Source organism: Microcaecilia unicolor, chromosome 8 (genome assembly GCF_901765095.1).
Source record: "Microcaecilia unicolor chromosome 8, aMicUni1.1, whole genome shotgun sequence".
Taxonomy (NCBI): domain Eukaryota; kingdom Metazoa; phylum Chordata; class Amphibia; order Gymnophiona; family Siphonopidae; genus Microcaecilia; species Microcaecilia unicolor.
In genome coordinates this window covers 180,008,837-180,024,408 of record NC_044038.1, presented here as the reverse complement: position 1 = coordinate 180,024,408, position 15,572 = coordinate 180,008,837, and the positions used below count along the sequence as shown (strand labels likewise).

Below are 15,572 nucleotides of genomic sequence, written 5' to 3'. Positions count from 1 at the left end.
CATGCATATTTATTGTGGATATCCTGAAAACCTGATGGGTCTAGTTATGCCTTAAGGACTGGGTTAAGAAGCCCTGCACTAGACTACCTGTCGGGGTTTTTTTTTGTTTTTTTTAATTTAGGAACAGTGTTGTCAAGTCAAGGGGTGGGGGGGGGGGGGGGGGGGGGGGACTAAACTACCAGGATAAAAGGAACAAGTGTTTATCTAGCTAGTTAACCCTGCAGCTGAGCCCAAAGTAACTTCCTGCATCAGCCTGAGGGTTTCAAGGGATAAAGGGGGGAGGGCAGCAGAGAGACACAAATAAAGAAGCAATTGATCTCCTTAGTGTGTGAACCAGCCTGAACTGTTCTTACTGTAGATTTTTGTAGTCTTATGGTTGGTTGGGTGGTGGAGGGGGCGGGTTGTTCTCTGAAACAGTAGTGCTTTAGGTGAAGGGTTTTTGGAATCTCTATACACTTCAAAATCTTTTCTTTGAACAGTGGAAACTCATGGAAGGTGGTGCCATGACTTGAAACTAGGTGAATTTATTCAGTTAAGATGTTGACACTGGATATTTGTCTGATATATTTACTTTGTGGTCTAGCTGTTTAAACCACACATCAGGAATCAGTGATCACAGAAATTCAGCTGCCTGTGGAACAACTTTTAATCTCTTAGGTTGCTCTAAATTTTACCATCACTTGAGCTGGGAATAGTTTATAATTTGGGAATAACTTATAATTTGGGCATTATTACGTCACCCCTCACACCAGGACACTCTTCCAGTTTATCAGCACAAGACTTCCCCTCCCAGCCTGTGATAAAAGAACTTGCTGAGGTTCTGTGGCAGAGTTGGGAATAGAAACCTGTGTGGGGGGGGGGGGGGGGGATGCTTGTCAGTTCATCTGTAATCTGCCGCTTCTCTGTCTTGGGCTACAATTGAACACGATGCCATGTTGCCTTACAGCGGACTTTGGAGTGTCTGCCAAGAATGTGAAAACTTTGCAGAAGAGAGATTCCTTCATTGGGACGCCCTACTGGTAAGTGAACGCAGTTGAGTCTGTGTGGCGTAGCCAGGACGACTGACAAACATGCAGAGCAAACCCCCAGGTCTTTGGTTTTGCTTGCTATTGTGATATTTATTTAGTTGGATTTAGCTCACAGCTTTTTCAGTAGTAGCTCAGGTCCCCAAGGAACTTGCAATCTAAGTTTGCACGTGAGACAATGGAGGGTTAAGTCGCAAGGAGCCACACTGGGATTTGAACTCTCAGCTTCCCTGGCGGTCAGCCTGCCCTGCTCCATCAAGTACAGTTTAGAATGTGGAAGTGCAACTAGAATCCCTTTGTTACGGTGCTGTTCAGTGGTGGTCTCGAATCATCAAAACTCACTGGCAATAGCAAATCTAATTTTTGAAATAGTTGGCCCATGCTTTGAACCTGTGTTGAAGTATGTAATACTGCCTTACTTCTCTTTCACATTAGGGGCACTGGGTGGCAGGGTCGCCAGACATTGACTGTGCACCTCCCACGTTCTCACGAGGGGCCGGGTACGGGTATTGGAGAAAGCAGCCAGAACAGATCGTGAGGTCCAGCTGGCCATTCAGCCTCTCTTCTTGTAGTACTAAAGGTTTTACCTTTTCCAATGTCGAGGCTTCTCTCTGCTTATCCCAGTGCTGGTCTCCATCTTCTTTTTTTTTTTGTGAGACTTCTTACCCCTTTTCAGCCTCATGCCACCTCTCGCCTTTGAGGTATTTCAGAGCCTGGGACAGTGAGCACTGACTAATGCTTTCCTACTGTTCTGAGCCCTGTGACATCTGTCTCCTACTGCAGAACATGGACCTCAGGATTTGCAGAATACTGTTCCTCTATCCCAGGGGCTTTCAACACCTGCATCCTCTCTCTTTCCTTTCCCTGTGACTGGTTCTGCTTTGCTGTCTAGTTCTTTCCTCTTTCCACAGTTTTTTTTTTTTTTAAGTATTAATATATTATGTAGGGGAGGGGCTGCTTTTCAACTTGCACTATAGGTGCCAACATCCCATTTTGGGTGCTGGCTTGGGACACACTGGGTTCTGGAATGTTTTTTTTTTTAAGTGCAGAGGATAGAATGCGGGGAATTTTATCTTTTCGGTTATTAGTACAGTGGTGGGGGTGGAGTGGAGGAATAATTTATGGCCTGAAACAGTGACGTCTGAACCAGATGTTCAGTTTGGATACTTTCCATGGACACAGGATGCTTCAGTAAAGAGAGAATGCTCAGAATCTGCAAACCGGGCCAGGTCTCGTGCAAGGAGGCACCCTGTTTCCTGGTAAAGTCCAGTCACTATTCCTTCATCACTTTTAGCTTCCAAAATCACCAGCCCTGTTTACTTTTAAGGTGGAATCCTTCTGGTTCTTTCCTGGGATCTGTTCTCTCCCACCTCCCAACAGTGGAATCCTTCTGGTTCTTTCCTGGGATCTGTTCTCTCCCACCTCCCCACACCATCTTGTCATAATTGAATTTTCCACCCCAGTTTCTGGCCTTTAGCTGTACATTGCCCAATATACTAGAATGTTATTCAGGGCAGTGGTTTTGCTTAAACGATAGATGTGCCCCTGATGCTTAGAGGAGAGAATGCCGTTTGTATTCCTGGTCTCACCGGAGTTCCCTTGGCTCCCAAGCCAAGCTACATACTGCAATTGACCAGACAAACTGCTCAGCCACAGGCAGTTCCAACCAGAGCAGTTCAAAATGACTTGTGGTAGGTCCCTAGTAACTCCAGCAAAACAGCACAGAAGCAAACAGTTCAAAACAAAGGGGTTTCCTTTATCTTCCCCTCCTCAGGGTATTCTTGAACTACCTGGTACTTGGCTTCAGGGCAATCTGTAAAGACACATGCCCTTCCTGCTTTCCACTGGGCCTCACTGGCCTCGGGCTCCTGAGTAGGCCTCTGTCTGGTCTTCTCCCAGTCCCTTGCAAGCACCCACCTCTATATCTGGGGCTCCTGCCTTACTCAGGTGACTGCTCGAGCATGCCTTCCTTCGGCTGGAAGTCCTCCCCTGTCCAGTCCAGTGTGCCCCGGTCACTCCTCTGATCCATGGGCCATGACCCCTCACACTATCCTAGAACTTCAACTAGGATTTTCCAGCCTTCACATATATGCAAATGAGACAGTCATCAAAATGCAAATTCAATTTATTAGACTATACTTCAGTCTTGTGGAACCCACTTCTTTCCAGCCGTTAGTCATCTGGCACAAGTTCTCTCACTGAACCCATCTACTGTGGGGAGCCTGGGTCTCAGTGTCTAACAGCCTCCACCCCTGGCTAGGACACTCTTCACTCTCATTGACCTTACAGTCCTATCCTCCACCCCACGGCTGTTAGTTCATTTTAAATAAGTCACAAATCCATCACAACATGGCCTGGTTCACAAGTCCATCAACAACCTGGTCTGGTAAGTACCTTCCTAGACTTTTAGAGTCTCCTTTTCTCTCTCTTCCATCTTCCCGGTACTCCTCCTCCAGCAGGTTTTCCAGGCTCTCATCCCCTCCCATCTCCTCTCTCCTTAGCTTAGAGGGTGCTTTATATAGGGTGGCCAATAATCCACCCCACCTCTATAGGCCTCTCCCCCCTACTTCTAGAAAGGGCCAGACCCAGAACTCTCTCCAACTTTCCAGCTTCTACTCTGAGAGTTCCCTCGGGTGGCCTCTTCAGGGAAGGATAGGTCCTATACCACGAGCACCCCCTAGCTGTCCCTTCAGGTCACTACACTGGTATATCCCCTTTGGCTCCCTCTAGTGACCAGAATGGGCATATCCCAGGTTTTCAGGTGGAGAGCGCCCTCTGGCGGTCTCCTCAGGGTAGGGCGGTCACTGTGTTTATCACAATATCCACAAAGAATATGCATGAGAGAGAGATGCATGCACTGCTTACTTAGTGTGCAAATCTCTTTTGTGCATATTCATTCCAGATATTCTGAAAATCAAATCAAACTAGGGTTTTTGTACCGCTAAAATCCCCATCAAGGTTCAGTGTGGTTTACAGCAATTAAATGCTATCTTGTAACTAGTGCAAACACGACTGGATGGGTGTGCCCTGAGGCCAAGGGTGAGAAGCACTGGTGTAAGGGCAGAACTGTAGTGTTAGCCCAGGTACCAAGAGTGGAGTAGCCTAATGGTTCAGTTCCCACTGCAGCTCCTTGTGACCCTGGGTAAGTCAGCTAACCCTCCGTTGCCCTAGATACCCAATAAATAAAACCTTAGATTGTCAGCCCACTAGGGACAGAAGGTGCTTCTATTGTGCCACAGAAAGGCAGTGTCTAAATAGAGCAACACATTATGTTAGAAAGTGCTTCAACTAAGGTACCCTGCAAAATCACTCTTAGGAGTGTGTGTGTGTATATCTAACAGTGGGAATTATGGGTGAATGTGCGGTGAACTGGTGAGATTGAACGTGGGCAGCGACTGCTTGGCTTTTAGGAATCTTCTTTGATCTCGCACTTTCTCTGATCTCTTCACAGGATGGCCCCTGAGGTGGTGATGTGTGAGACCATGAAGGACATGCCCTATGATTACAAGGCTGATATCTGGTCCCTGGGAATAACAATGATTGAAATGGCTCAGATAGAGCCCCCCCACCATGAACTGAACCCCATGAGAGTGCTGCTCAGAATTGCCAAGTCGGATCCGCCCACGCTGAGCGTGCCTTCTAAATGGTAAGGCCTGACTTCTGTCAGGTTTTCCAGAGACTGAAAGGGGAATTTCATAAGGCCTTCACAGGAGGTCCATGCCAACTTATATGGGACAGTCCTATACATTTCTATATAGAACAGACATACGCATGTGACACCTAAAGTTATGCCTGTGATTCGGTGATGTCATATACATCTTTTCCATTTTGTAAACTGTGCTTGACTAAGAGTTGTTGGATTACCAGGACATCTCCGTTATCCAGATGTAGTTCCTGATATCTAGGGATTCTTATAGATTCTATGTTAACATTTGAAAATCAGATGGGTGAAAGAAGGTTTCATGAGATTACGCTCATGGAAGTATCTTTTTAATGAGTCGGCACTGCATATGTTATTGCCTGCACTCCTTATTTTACAAATTGATTAGAGCAACGTCATGTATTCAGGTCTTCCAGGCTATAATCGAGGCTGCAAACGTTGCAGAAAGCAATGATTAGATTATTAGGTAATAGACATGTTTGATCATGTGTCTCTGCTATTTATGCATTGCCACTGGTTTCCTATTAAATATAGAATCTATTTTAAGATGCTAGTCTTGGCTCATAAGGCCTTTTATGAAATGCAGCCACCTTATTTATTTATTGCCTTTTTGAAGGAATTCACTCAAGGCGGTGTACAGTAAGAATAAATCAAACATGAGCATTAGATAATTACAGCAGTAAAAATATTCAAATAACAAGGGGCTAAAGAGGTTAGGGCTGTTCAGCTTGGAAAAGAGACGGATGAGGGGAGATATGATTGAGGTCTACAAAATCCTGAGTGGTGTAAAATGAGTAGAAGTGAATTTATTTTTTTTTTTTTTAGTCTTCGAAAAAGTACAAAGACTAGTGGACGCTCAAGGAAGTTACATTCAAATACTTTTAAAACATATAGGAGGAAATATTTTTTCACTCAACAAATAATTAAACTCTGGAACTCTTTGCCGGAGGATTTGGTAACAGCAGTTAGTGTATCTGGGTTTAAAAAATGGTTGGACAAATTCCTGGAGGAAATGTCCATATTCTGCTATTGAGACAGACATGGGAAGCAACTGCTTGCCCTGGGATTTGTTGTATGGAATGTTTCTACTTTGAGATTCTGCATGGAATCTTACTATTCTTTGGAATTCTGCATGGAATTGTCACTCTTTAGGATTCCAGAATCTTGCTGCTATTTGGGATTCTGCATGGAATGTTGCCACGATTTGAGTTTCTACCAGGTACTTGTGACCTGGCTTGGCCACTGTTTGGAAAACAGTATACTGGGCGGGCTAGATGGACCATTGGTCTGACCCAGTATGGCTACTCTTATGTTCTTATGTTCTAATACAAAGTATGGCATAGTATACTTTAAATACTAATACTACCCTATTCACCAGGAAGGGTACTACGATCAGTACAAGATTTTAGAATTGTGGAGCGTAGCTTAAATAGAGTTAGAGCCTTCTATTGTCTAGCTCCACATCTTTGGAATAGATTACCAAAAGAATTGAGAGCGAAGGGCAGTGTAATTTTGTCAAGCATTTAATTTTTCCAAGGAAAGGGCTGGGAGAGTTTACTGAGACTGTGATTGGAGAAAGTTCAACTATCCTTGTATGTTGCCTTGAGAGAACGGTTAGGTCTGTCCTGTCAAACTATGGTGGTGTTTTCATTTTTGATGTTTATTTGCTACTTTTAAATTGTTACACGCCTAGATCTGGTAAAGTAAGGCAGTATACAAAATTCTTTTAATAAACATAAGTAGACACAAGTTCAGGGTGTGCCATGCAGTTCCCTGAATGTGCAAATCAAGACAGGAGAGCCACAAGACTGCTGTGACATCTGTACCAGAAAGAGGGTGGGGGTGGAAGGCAGGGAAGTGTTTTGGGGCCTGTCAGGCTGCAGCTGCACAGCGTCTGGTCTTTGTTAACATTTTTATTCTGAATGTTCCACATTAAGTAACTTGCATCAAACAAAGCAAAGTCAGCTTTGGACTTAAATAGTTCTTCCCTCCTGCCTCCCCAAATAAAAAGGGCTAGAGCACATGATACTGGAGTTCAGGTTTTGACATGCCTGGCTGGTGTAAAGGGCTGATAGGGCCAGCACAGCTGTATTGGATTAATCTTTAGCCCTGCAACCCCCATCAGGTTGATCATGATTGAGGTCTACAAAATCCTGAGTGGTGTAGAATGAGTAGAAATGCATCAATTTTTGACGCTTTCAGAAAGTACAAAGACTAGGAGACACTTGAAGTTACATGGAAATACTTTTGAAACAAATAGGAGGAAATATTTTGTCACTCAATGAATAGTTAAGCTCTGGAACTCTTTGCCGGAGGGTGTAGTAACAGCGGTTAGCGTATCTGGGTTTAAAAAAAAGATTTGGACAAGTTGCTGGAGGAAAAGTACCATTGAGATAGACATGGGGAAGCAACTGCTTGCCCTGGGATTTGTATCCAACATAACCCTGTTGTCCTGTCCTCCAAAATGATCCTGTAGAAAGTTGGACATTACACCTTTACAAAAACTAAATGAAGTGAAATATTTATACATGAAGCAATTTTCAAAAGCAGTTTATCTGGGCAAATGGACTATTTTGAAAACTGCCCGCTCTCCCTGAGTGTAAAAGTGTTCACTAGTGGTCCTCTGAGTTTCTGTGGCTTTGGGACCTGTTTTTGCTTTGGCTGTGGTTGCCCTTTGTGTCCCTTGGCACCTGCCTGGTTTGGTGGTTAAGCCATAGGCAGTTTTAGGCAAAAAAACAATAAATGGGTTCAGACCAATGATGTAAAATCCAGAGAAGCTGCAGACAAAGGAAAACGAGAGCCACAAAGAACTATCAGCATGTGCTTTTATTTAATTGATTTTAAATGTTACTGTTCATATGACATACATTGATGATGTCTGTTTCTTTATTTGTACAATCAGTGCAGAAAAATATGCAAAAATATAAAGACGAAAATTAAGGAAGTGCCAGTAGCACCCATTACACACACTTTGATAAATTTTTGTAGGATTTTTGTTGAAGCTTTGGAAGGCTTGCCTGTAGATTAACTGAGGTGGGGATAGGGGGGTAGCATAAGACTGAAGATCTCTCTAGGGTTCCCAACACCAAACCCTAAGGCTAAGAATTGGGAAAAGAACTAACTTGCTTGAAACTTACTGGAGCAGGCTTCAATTTGTTCCAATAAGATAATAACCCTTTTCTAAGAATAACCCTGGCTATTTTTAAAGTGAAGTGATTGTGTGTGTTCAAAATCTGGGCACTGGAAGCCTCCTCTAGTAGAAATTAAAAGGCTGATAATTTCAGGATATTTTTGTGACCACAATTGTTGTTCTTAGTGCATAGAACTGTAGCCAGCCTCTGCCCCTGCTGACGTGTTGGCCAATCTTTTCCTCTTTGAAAGGTCCCAAGAATTCAGAGACTTCCTCAAGGTGGCGTTGGATAAGAACCCAGAGACTCGGCCCACTGCAGCACAGCTCCTTCAGGTAATCGAGGCCTGGGAAATGAAAATCCTCAGATTACGAGGCTGAATGAGTCCCTAACTCTGGAGGAAGTGACCCTGGGGTGGACAGGAATGAGCACAGCAGCAGGTTCCACCCACACTCATTCTCTGGGAATGTTTATTTCATAAGATCCTGTCCCGGGGGGGGGGGGGGGGGGGGGTCCAACATGATCACTGCAGCAGGCCAGAGGAGTACTAGGAATGGAAAATGACCTCTACAATTGACGTTGAAAGAGGAGGTCACTAAATTAAAATTCTGCTGTCAATTTCACATTTATAGTTCTAGTTCATTTGGGTTTGCTGTACTGCCATTAAGTCACTCATAGATCACAGCGGTGTAAAATCCTAAGAACAAAACAGAAAACTACAAAAATCAACAGGAGTTCCTTGATACCAGTCGTTCAAGAAGCAATTATATATAACAGTAAAAGGGAAAGAAGGGGATCTTGCAGTAACTGAGTAGGAAACGGTAAAGCCGTTAGGAACATCTTATTTTTTGGTTGGGGGGGGGGGGGGACACGCAATCAGCTTACTCTACTCCTGTTAAAGAATTTTAAGACTTGAAAGATGTTGCTGGTTCGTATTCAAAACAATTTAACCAGCTGGCCACTGACCATTTAAATCTCTTGTCCGGGGTTATCCACTAATTTTCAGCAACACTTAAGCGGCCATCGGCTAAGTGAAAATCAGCTATTTTGGGGACATTCTGGGGGTGGAGTCTGCATTTAACCGCAAAAAAACAGTCCTTTCTTTATGTGGCAACCTATAGCCTTGTAAGTTCTGAATGTTGACTTAACCGGCCATGTGAAACTGGCACCACATAAACTGGATATTTGGTATTGTATATTCGGGAATAAGGCCAGCGGCAGATTTCAGGTAGTGTTTTTAGCTCGCAGTTGAAATCAGCTGGTGGTAAACGCTGAGACACCCATTATATTCCTATGGGCGTCTCGGCGTTTACCGCCAGCTGATTTTTACAGCGGCTAGTAAAAGATCCCCCCCCCCACACACACACACACACACACACACACTCTGTCAGCTGTTATTTGCGTTTTTTTTAAATCTGGGGGTTCCATTTTAATGTTTCTAAATATGAGTGTTCTATGTCCACAAATCAAAATAGCATTTTCTTGTAAACCTAAATTTGAACAGAAATTCCTTAACTCGTGCAGGTTCATAGTAAACAGTGTTCACAAACTATAACAATCTATGGAGAACACTCAGCAGGACCTGCATCGGAAGAAACTTTACATCATGTAAATATCATTTTGGGCACGTTTAAGACCAGAGGAAAAGTAACATGTGGTTTAGGTCCCCCCCCCCCCCCCCCCCCCATCTGCATTTTGGGTGTCAGTTAAAGAGGCCCTTCAGAACAGCATGTAGGCAAACTGCAACCAGAACAGCTGGGCGTGCAGTGTGAAGTAAAACTATGTTCAGAGGAAGGGCGGAAGCATTTCAGTGACTTCGCTTCTGGTCATGGAATTATGCTGTTGGATTTCCTGTGTCCAGCTCCTTGTGGGAAGAATGGAATGATGTCTTCTGTAGGGTCTCAGAGCATCCTGCATGTGCCTCCTGAAAGCTTGCTCTGATGATGCACCCTCAGCTGCACAACCCCCTACCCAATTTTCCTCCTCACAATTAAACTGTTTCCACACGCGTTATTTACAGTGAAGCCAGTAGCATAGTTTATTTTGCTCAGGAGCTTAGTCAAGATCGGGAGGCGGGGCTGGTGGTTGGGAGATGGGGATAGGGCTGGGCAGACTTATTAGGTCTGTGCCAGAGCCGGTGGTGGGAAGCGGGACTGGTGGTTGGGAGGCGGGGATAGTGTTGGGCAGACTTATACGGTCTGTGCCAGAGCCGGTGGTGGGAAGCGGGACTGGTGATTGGGAGGCGGGGATAGTGCTGGACAGACTTGTACGGTCTGTGCCAGAGCCGGTGGTTGGGAGGCAGGGCTGGTGGTTGGGAGGTGAGGATAGTGCTGGGCAGACTTATATGGTCTGTGCCAGAGCCGGTGGTTGGGAGGTGGGGCTGGTGGTTGGGATGCGGGGATAGTGCTGGGCAGACTTATACGGTCTGTGCCCTGAAGAGCACAGGTACAAATCAAAGTAGGGTATACACAAAAAGCAGCAAATATGAGTTATCTTGTTGGGCAGACTGGATGGACCGTGCAGGTCTTTTTCTGCCATCATCTACTATGTTACTATTTAGGTAGCTGTTGCCTTGTAATCTTCATAAATGCAAACTGCACCTTGCACTAAATTTTACCCTGTTCCTGTTCTGCGCACACTGTGCTAGGTTGTAAGGAAGCGGGGTGTTTCTAAAACACTTTCTTCTTTGTGTGTGCAGCACCCCTTTGTGAGTAAGGTCTCCAGTAACCGTGCATTGCGAGAGCTGGTGGCAGAAGCCAAGGCCGAGGTGATGGAGGAAATTGAAGACAATAGGGAGGAAGGAGAAGAGGAAGACCTGGAGCCTGCTTCGGTATGTTTGGAACCGTCACTCGACATTTCGCACAGATCTCAACCTCTGTTGTTGCTTGCCTGCCTTCACATTGCTCTTCTGTTTGTGTTTAACACAGGGTGAAGTTTAATAGTGTGTAAACAATGTACAGTTTTATTAGCTGTGTTGGGCCTGAGAAAGAATGCAGCATTTATATGGGACCACAAAAATACTAGGACTAGGGGGCATTCAATGAAGCTACAAAGTAGTAAATTTAATACGAATCGGAGAAAATGTTTCTTCACTCAACTTGTAATTAAACTTTGGAATTCGTTACCAGAGAATGATTAGCTTAGTGAGGTTTAAAAAAGGTCTGGACGGCTTCCTAAAGGAAAAGTCCATAGACCATTATTAAATTGACTTGGGGAAAATCCACTGCTTATTTCAGGGATAAGCAGCATAAAATGTTTTGTAGCTTTTGAGGATTTTGCCAGGTATTTGTGACCTGGATTGGCCACTGTTGGAAACAGGATGCTGGGCTTGATGGACCTTTGGTCTGTCCCAGTATGGCAATACTTATTCACTAATAGGCTGAGCCATTCTGCTAATACTCTGATGCATTCAGGGACATGTAGTTCTGATTTCTCCACTGTTCCCTAATAAAAGTAGAACTGCATTTCCCTACATGCAGCAGGGTAGATCCAGGACTGGCTCAGCTTGTTCCTGTAAACATGGAGCTATATACAATGGGGCCCCCTAATAGAAACATCCAAAACGTGTTGAAATACTTAAGCTTTTAATCCTTCCTGAAACGATGGAAGAAGGGATTAGTTGGGGGGGGGGGGGGGGTTGGAAGCTCTGGAGCACCTGCCATTTTTGCTGTTCTTAAATGTATTATTTATTTATTTTTATTTTATTTTATTGCATTTGTATCCCACATTTTCCCACCTATTTGCAGGCTCAATGTGGCTTACATAGTTTTGTTAACATTGTCATTACAGGATATCAGGTACAATTAGTAATGTGTAGCAATTAAGTAAGGGAAGAAAGAAGAAGGAAGGGAGTGATTAGGGTGGTTATAGAAGGTCGGCATTCATAATTGAGTGGGTTGGTGAGGTGGCTCAGTGAGGCTATAGGTTCTCATTGTAGGCCTTGTTGAAGAAAAATGTCTTCAGAGATTTTCGAAAGATAGTTGTTTAGTTGATTGCTTTTAAGTCTGTAGGTAATGCATTCCATAACTGTGTGCTCATGTAAGAGAAGGTAGTGGCATGCATCAACTTGTATTTAAGTCCTTTTGCAGCTGGGGTAGTGCAGGTTGAGAAATTTTGCAGGATGATCTTGTGGCGTTTCTGGGAGGTAGGTCCACAAGGTGTAGCATGCAGATTGGGGCGTCTGCGTGAATGATTTTGTGAACAATCGTGCAGATCTTGAAAGCAATGCGTTCCTTAAGTGGGAGCCAGTGAAGTTTCTCTCTTAGGGGTTTTGCACTTTCATATTTAGTTTTTCCAAATATGAGTCTGAAAAGTGGATGGGAGATCTGTTCAGATGGTGATGGTTAATGCTATCAGCAAGGATTGTATTGGGGTTCTCATAACTCCCAACTGGTTCTTTTCCTTCAACCTTTCAGCCAGCCCCAGTGCTGAAAAGGTTCTTATCTCCCTGCTGATGGATGATATGACACCTTTCGGTTTGAAGCCACTTTTCTTGCTCTGGTTACCTGTGTGCTGACCCCAACCTGGGAAGGCCATTGCCTCTTACGTTGTTAATACTGCTTTGAGTTGTGAATTGGGTTCTCTTAACTCGTTGATGCCTTGAAAAGTTGTTCTTACTGTTCCTCATCAACTTGAGTGGTATTGGCTGTGGGCTTCCTTCCATCTACTTGGGGTTTGGAAAGACACAGGGGAGGGGAATGCAAGAGAAAATGAAATAGATGGTGTAGACAGGTTCTGCTAGTTTCAGCACGTTGGTAGCAGGGGCGGACTGACCATCAACCGGGCAGTGCCCAAGGGCCCAGAGGCTCTGCCCGGTTGCCCACCACCGCATACTGCAGCCCTCCCCGGCGGTCCTACTTTGAAAGGCCCTGGTGAAAGAATCTCACTCTGCCTGCTGCCGGTACTGTGCCTGGCACCACCATGTTTTAAAAATGGCTGCCGAGACCCATGAGACAACTGCGGGAAGTCTCAACGCTTGGCAGCCATTTTGAAAACACAGTGGCCACAGCGCCAGACACAGGAAGGGTAGCAGTAGTGGGCAGGAAAGTGTGAAATTCTTTCTACCCCGAAGAAGCTGCTAGACCACCAGGGCCCTTCAAGGTAGGACCCACTTGCAGGGGGTCTGTAGTGTGTGGGAGGGGGGGCGGTAACTGTGGCAGTGGGGGGGAGGCAACGACTATTAATGCCCGGGAGCCCCGACCACTGTCAGTCCACCCCTGATTGGGAGTAATCAAGACAGCACAGTTTGTAAGCCTTTAATTAGGGGGAGGAGAGAGACATACCTGGAAAAGGAGGCTGTGGGTTTTCCTCAGAGGTGTGCTAGGTATGTCTAGGGGGTTATTTTTGGGACTTGATAGTGAAATTTGCCTGAGGGTGGCCTTCCAGCATTTTCTGGGTTTTTGGAATAGCTGATACAAATTTTAGTTCTATTAAGTTCATTAATAGAACTAAAATAATGTTTTGAATGTAGCCTTGCTGACAAAAGTGAGTGTTACTGCTGCATAAATGAAAGTCGGTGTGGAGAAACATGAGCATCTGTACAGCTGTGTGACATGAAACATGATTGTCTTCATATATTGGTCTGACGTGTTTCTCTTTTTATTTTAAAGCGAGATTCATCACGGCTCAGCCAGTTGAGTTTCGAAACAGAAAAGCCATTAGAGACCCCTGTGGAGCCTGCAATCAACGGACTGAAGGAGTCGCCGGGTGAAGCCAAGGATTCCGTGGATGGGCAGAGCGACAGACTCTCAGACGAGGGAATAAGCTGTGACAGCGATAAGGTGGAGAGAGAGGGATCCTTCAAAACCAGCAGTAGCTCAGACTCTGGGACAGATGATGGAAGAAACGCACAGATGTCTGATGAAAAGTTGGACCTCACAATCGCCCAGCTTAGAGTGTCTGATCCCAAAAAGGAATCCACAGAAAGGAATGATGTAGGTGACAAAAAGCAAGACGTGAAACTAGATGACGGAGCCACCTTGGACAATGGGAAGAGGCCACAGAGCGGCCAGATTGAGCTTCCACCTGGAGAAGTGGTAACCAACGGAAGACTGGATTCTCCCAATCTGTCTCTCAATAGCAGAGGCCAGAGGAATTCAGATTTGGGGAACATATCTTCTTCAGACTGTGTGGATCTTTCGATCTCTCTGCCTGCTGACCTGCCAACGAACAAAGAGACTGGCTCCGTGTCATTGAGGGTAAGAGAACACGGCCTTCTGCTTAGGCGCTATGTGTATCACAGCAACATGCAAAACGTGAAGGGGAAAGTTGGGGAAAGGGTGTTAGAAGGGTTACAAAGACCCTTCCAAAAGTTAACTAGGCAAATGTAAGCCCAGAGAGGTCAGACCCTGAGCAATCCATCAGGGAATTGAATTTGAGACTCCAGGTAATACAGCTTTGTCCTCCGGTCCACAGTACATGTCCAAGGTAATGTTATGTTATCAAGGATTTATCTGATGCCAACTCTCAAAATTCTGATTCAAGGCAAGTTACAATCAATAAAAATAAGAAATTGATGACAAAACATCAGAAATTACACAAATGCAAAAAAAGAAAACAATTTGTTACATACAGTAAAAAAAAAAAAAAAAAAAAAAAAATTTTAACTCCAGGCCTAGTAAACATTTTCAAAGCTTTACAAAACATAAAATAGTTCCTAATTAACGTAGTTCACACAGAAGGTTGTTCCAGTAACGAACTGCTAAAAAGAAAAGTGATTGAGCATAAATTTAAACTGAATATTCTTAGCAATGAATTATTACAACTTCTAGAAACCAACTTGATTTCAACACATTCACCAGTTGGGACCCACTTTCAGGACACAAACTGTTCAAAAACTTACAACACTAAACAAAGTACCTTTTAAAAACAACCCAAAATTGGTAAGTATTCCCTTAATGAGGAGGTGGCGATTGAGTTTCATTGTATGACAGGTTTCTGAAATGGACTGTGAAGATCTTGGAAGTGGTGACTGGACCCAAAATTGACCCTGGCAGTGCTTTTCAAGCCACTCGTGCACTACCCCTTGTTGGTCTGGCTTTCAGGATATGTACAATAAATATTCATGGAAGATTTGCATATATGTCCCTCATGCATATTCATTATGGGTAAACCCAAACAGGCTAGAGTAGGAGTGGGCAACATTTATATGCAGAAGGCCTTATGAATGTTGGTACTATCCCTGGTGGGCTGCAGTATTACATAAATGTCAGAACTGGAAATGCACAGAGCTCCATAGTCCACTTGTGATAAGTAAAAATGTTCTTAAAAATAATAGAAACAAACTGCTAGACCGGCTATTATGAAAATATTTGTGAAATACAGTATTTAATGGTCTCGTGGGCCACAAGATTTAATGGCAGGCCACAGGTTGCCCACCCCTGTGGGCTACTGCAGACTGATCTAGGATCCACCTTTCTGCTTATAGCGCCATCTGCTGGTCTTGCTAAATACACCTCATGATACATGTTCAGTGCTGTGGATATGTTGACGTTCCTGTCGGTGGTGAATGGAAACAACCAGGCATCATGACATTTTGTTTTGTCATTTTGCCAATAGTGGTGCACGCTATTTTCCAGATAGTTGAACCGTCATATATGCACAAACTCGGAAGCTTGTTTGACCTCTTTCAAAGAGTGTGCATTATTTTCAGAAACTGACAAAATGGCTGGAAAAACCTGAATGAAAGGAAAATTCCCTTAAATGACATAGGAACATGAAACAAAACTTTTCTGGCTGCCCAACCCTAGTATTCTGTTT

General features: G+C 44.3%; 1 protein-coding gene across 1 annotated transcript in view; it reads left to right on the top strand.

Moving 5' to 3' along the window:
• The window catches only part of STK10 (serine/threonine kinase 10), a 92,256-nt gene that overhangs the window by 53,626 nt on the left and 23,058 nt on the right, over positions 1-15,572 (top strand). The window contains exons 5-9 of the mRNA XM_030211855.1: positions 947-1,019; positions 4,477-4,671; positions 8,068-8,149; positions 10,513-10,644; positions 13,424-14,011. Coding sequence (XP_030067715.1) covers positions 947-1,019; positions 4,477-4,671; positions 8,068-8,149; positions 10,513-10,644; positions 13,424-14,011 — 1,070 coding nt within the window. The remainder of the gene's footprint in view (positions 1-946; positions 1,020-4,476; positions 4,672-8,067; positions 8,150-10,512; positions 10,645-13,423; positions 14,012-15,572) is intronic.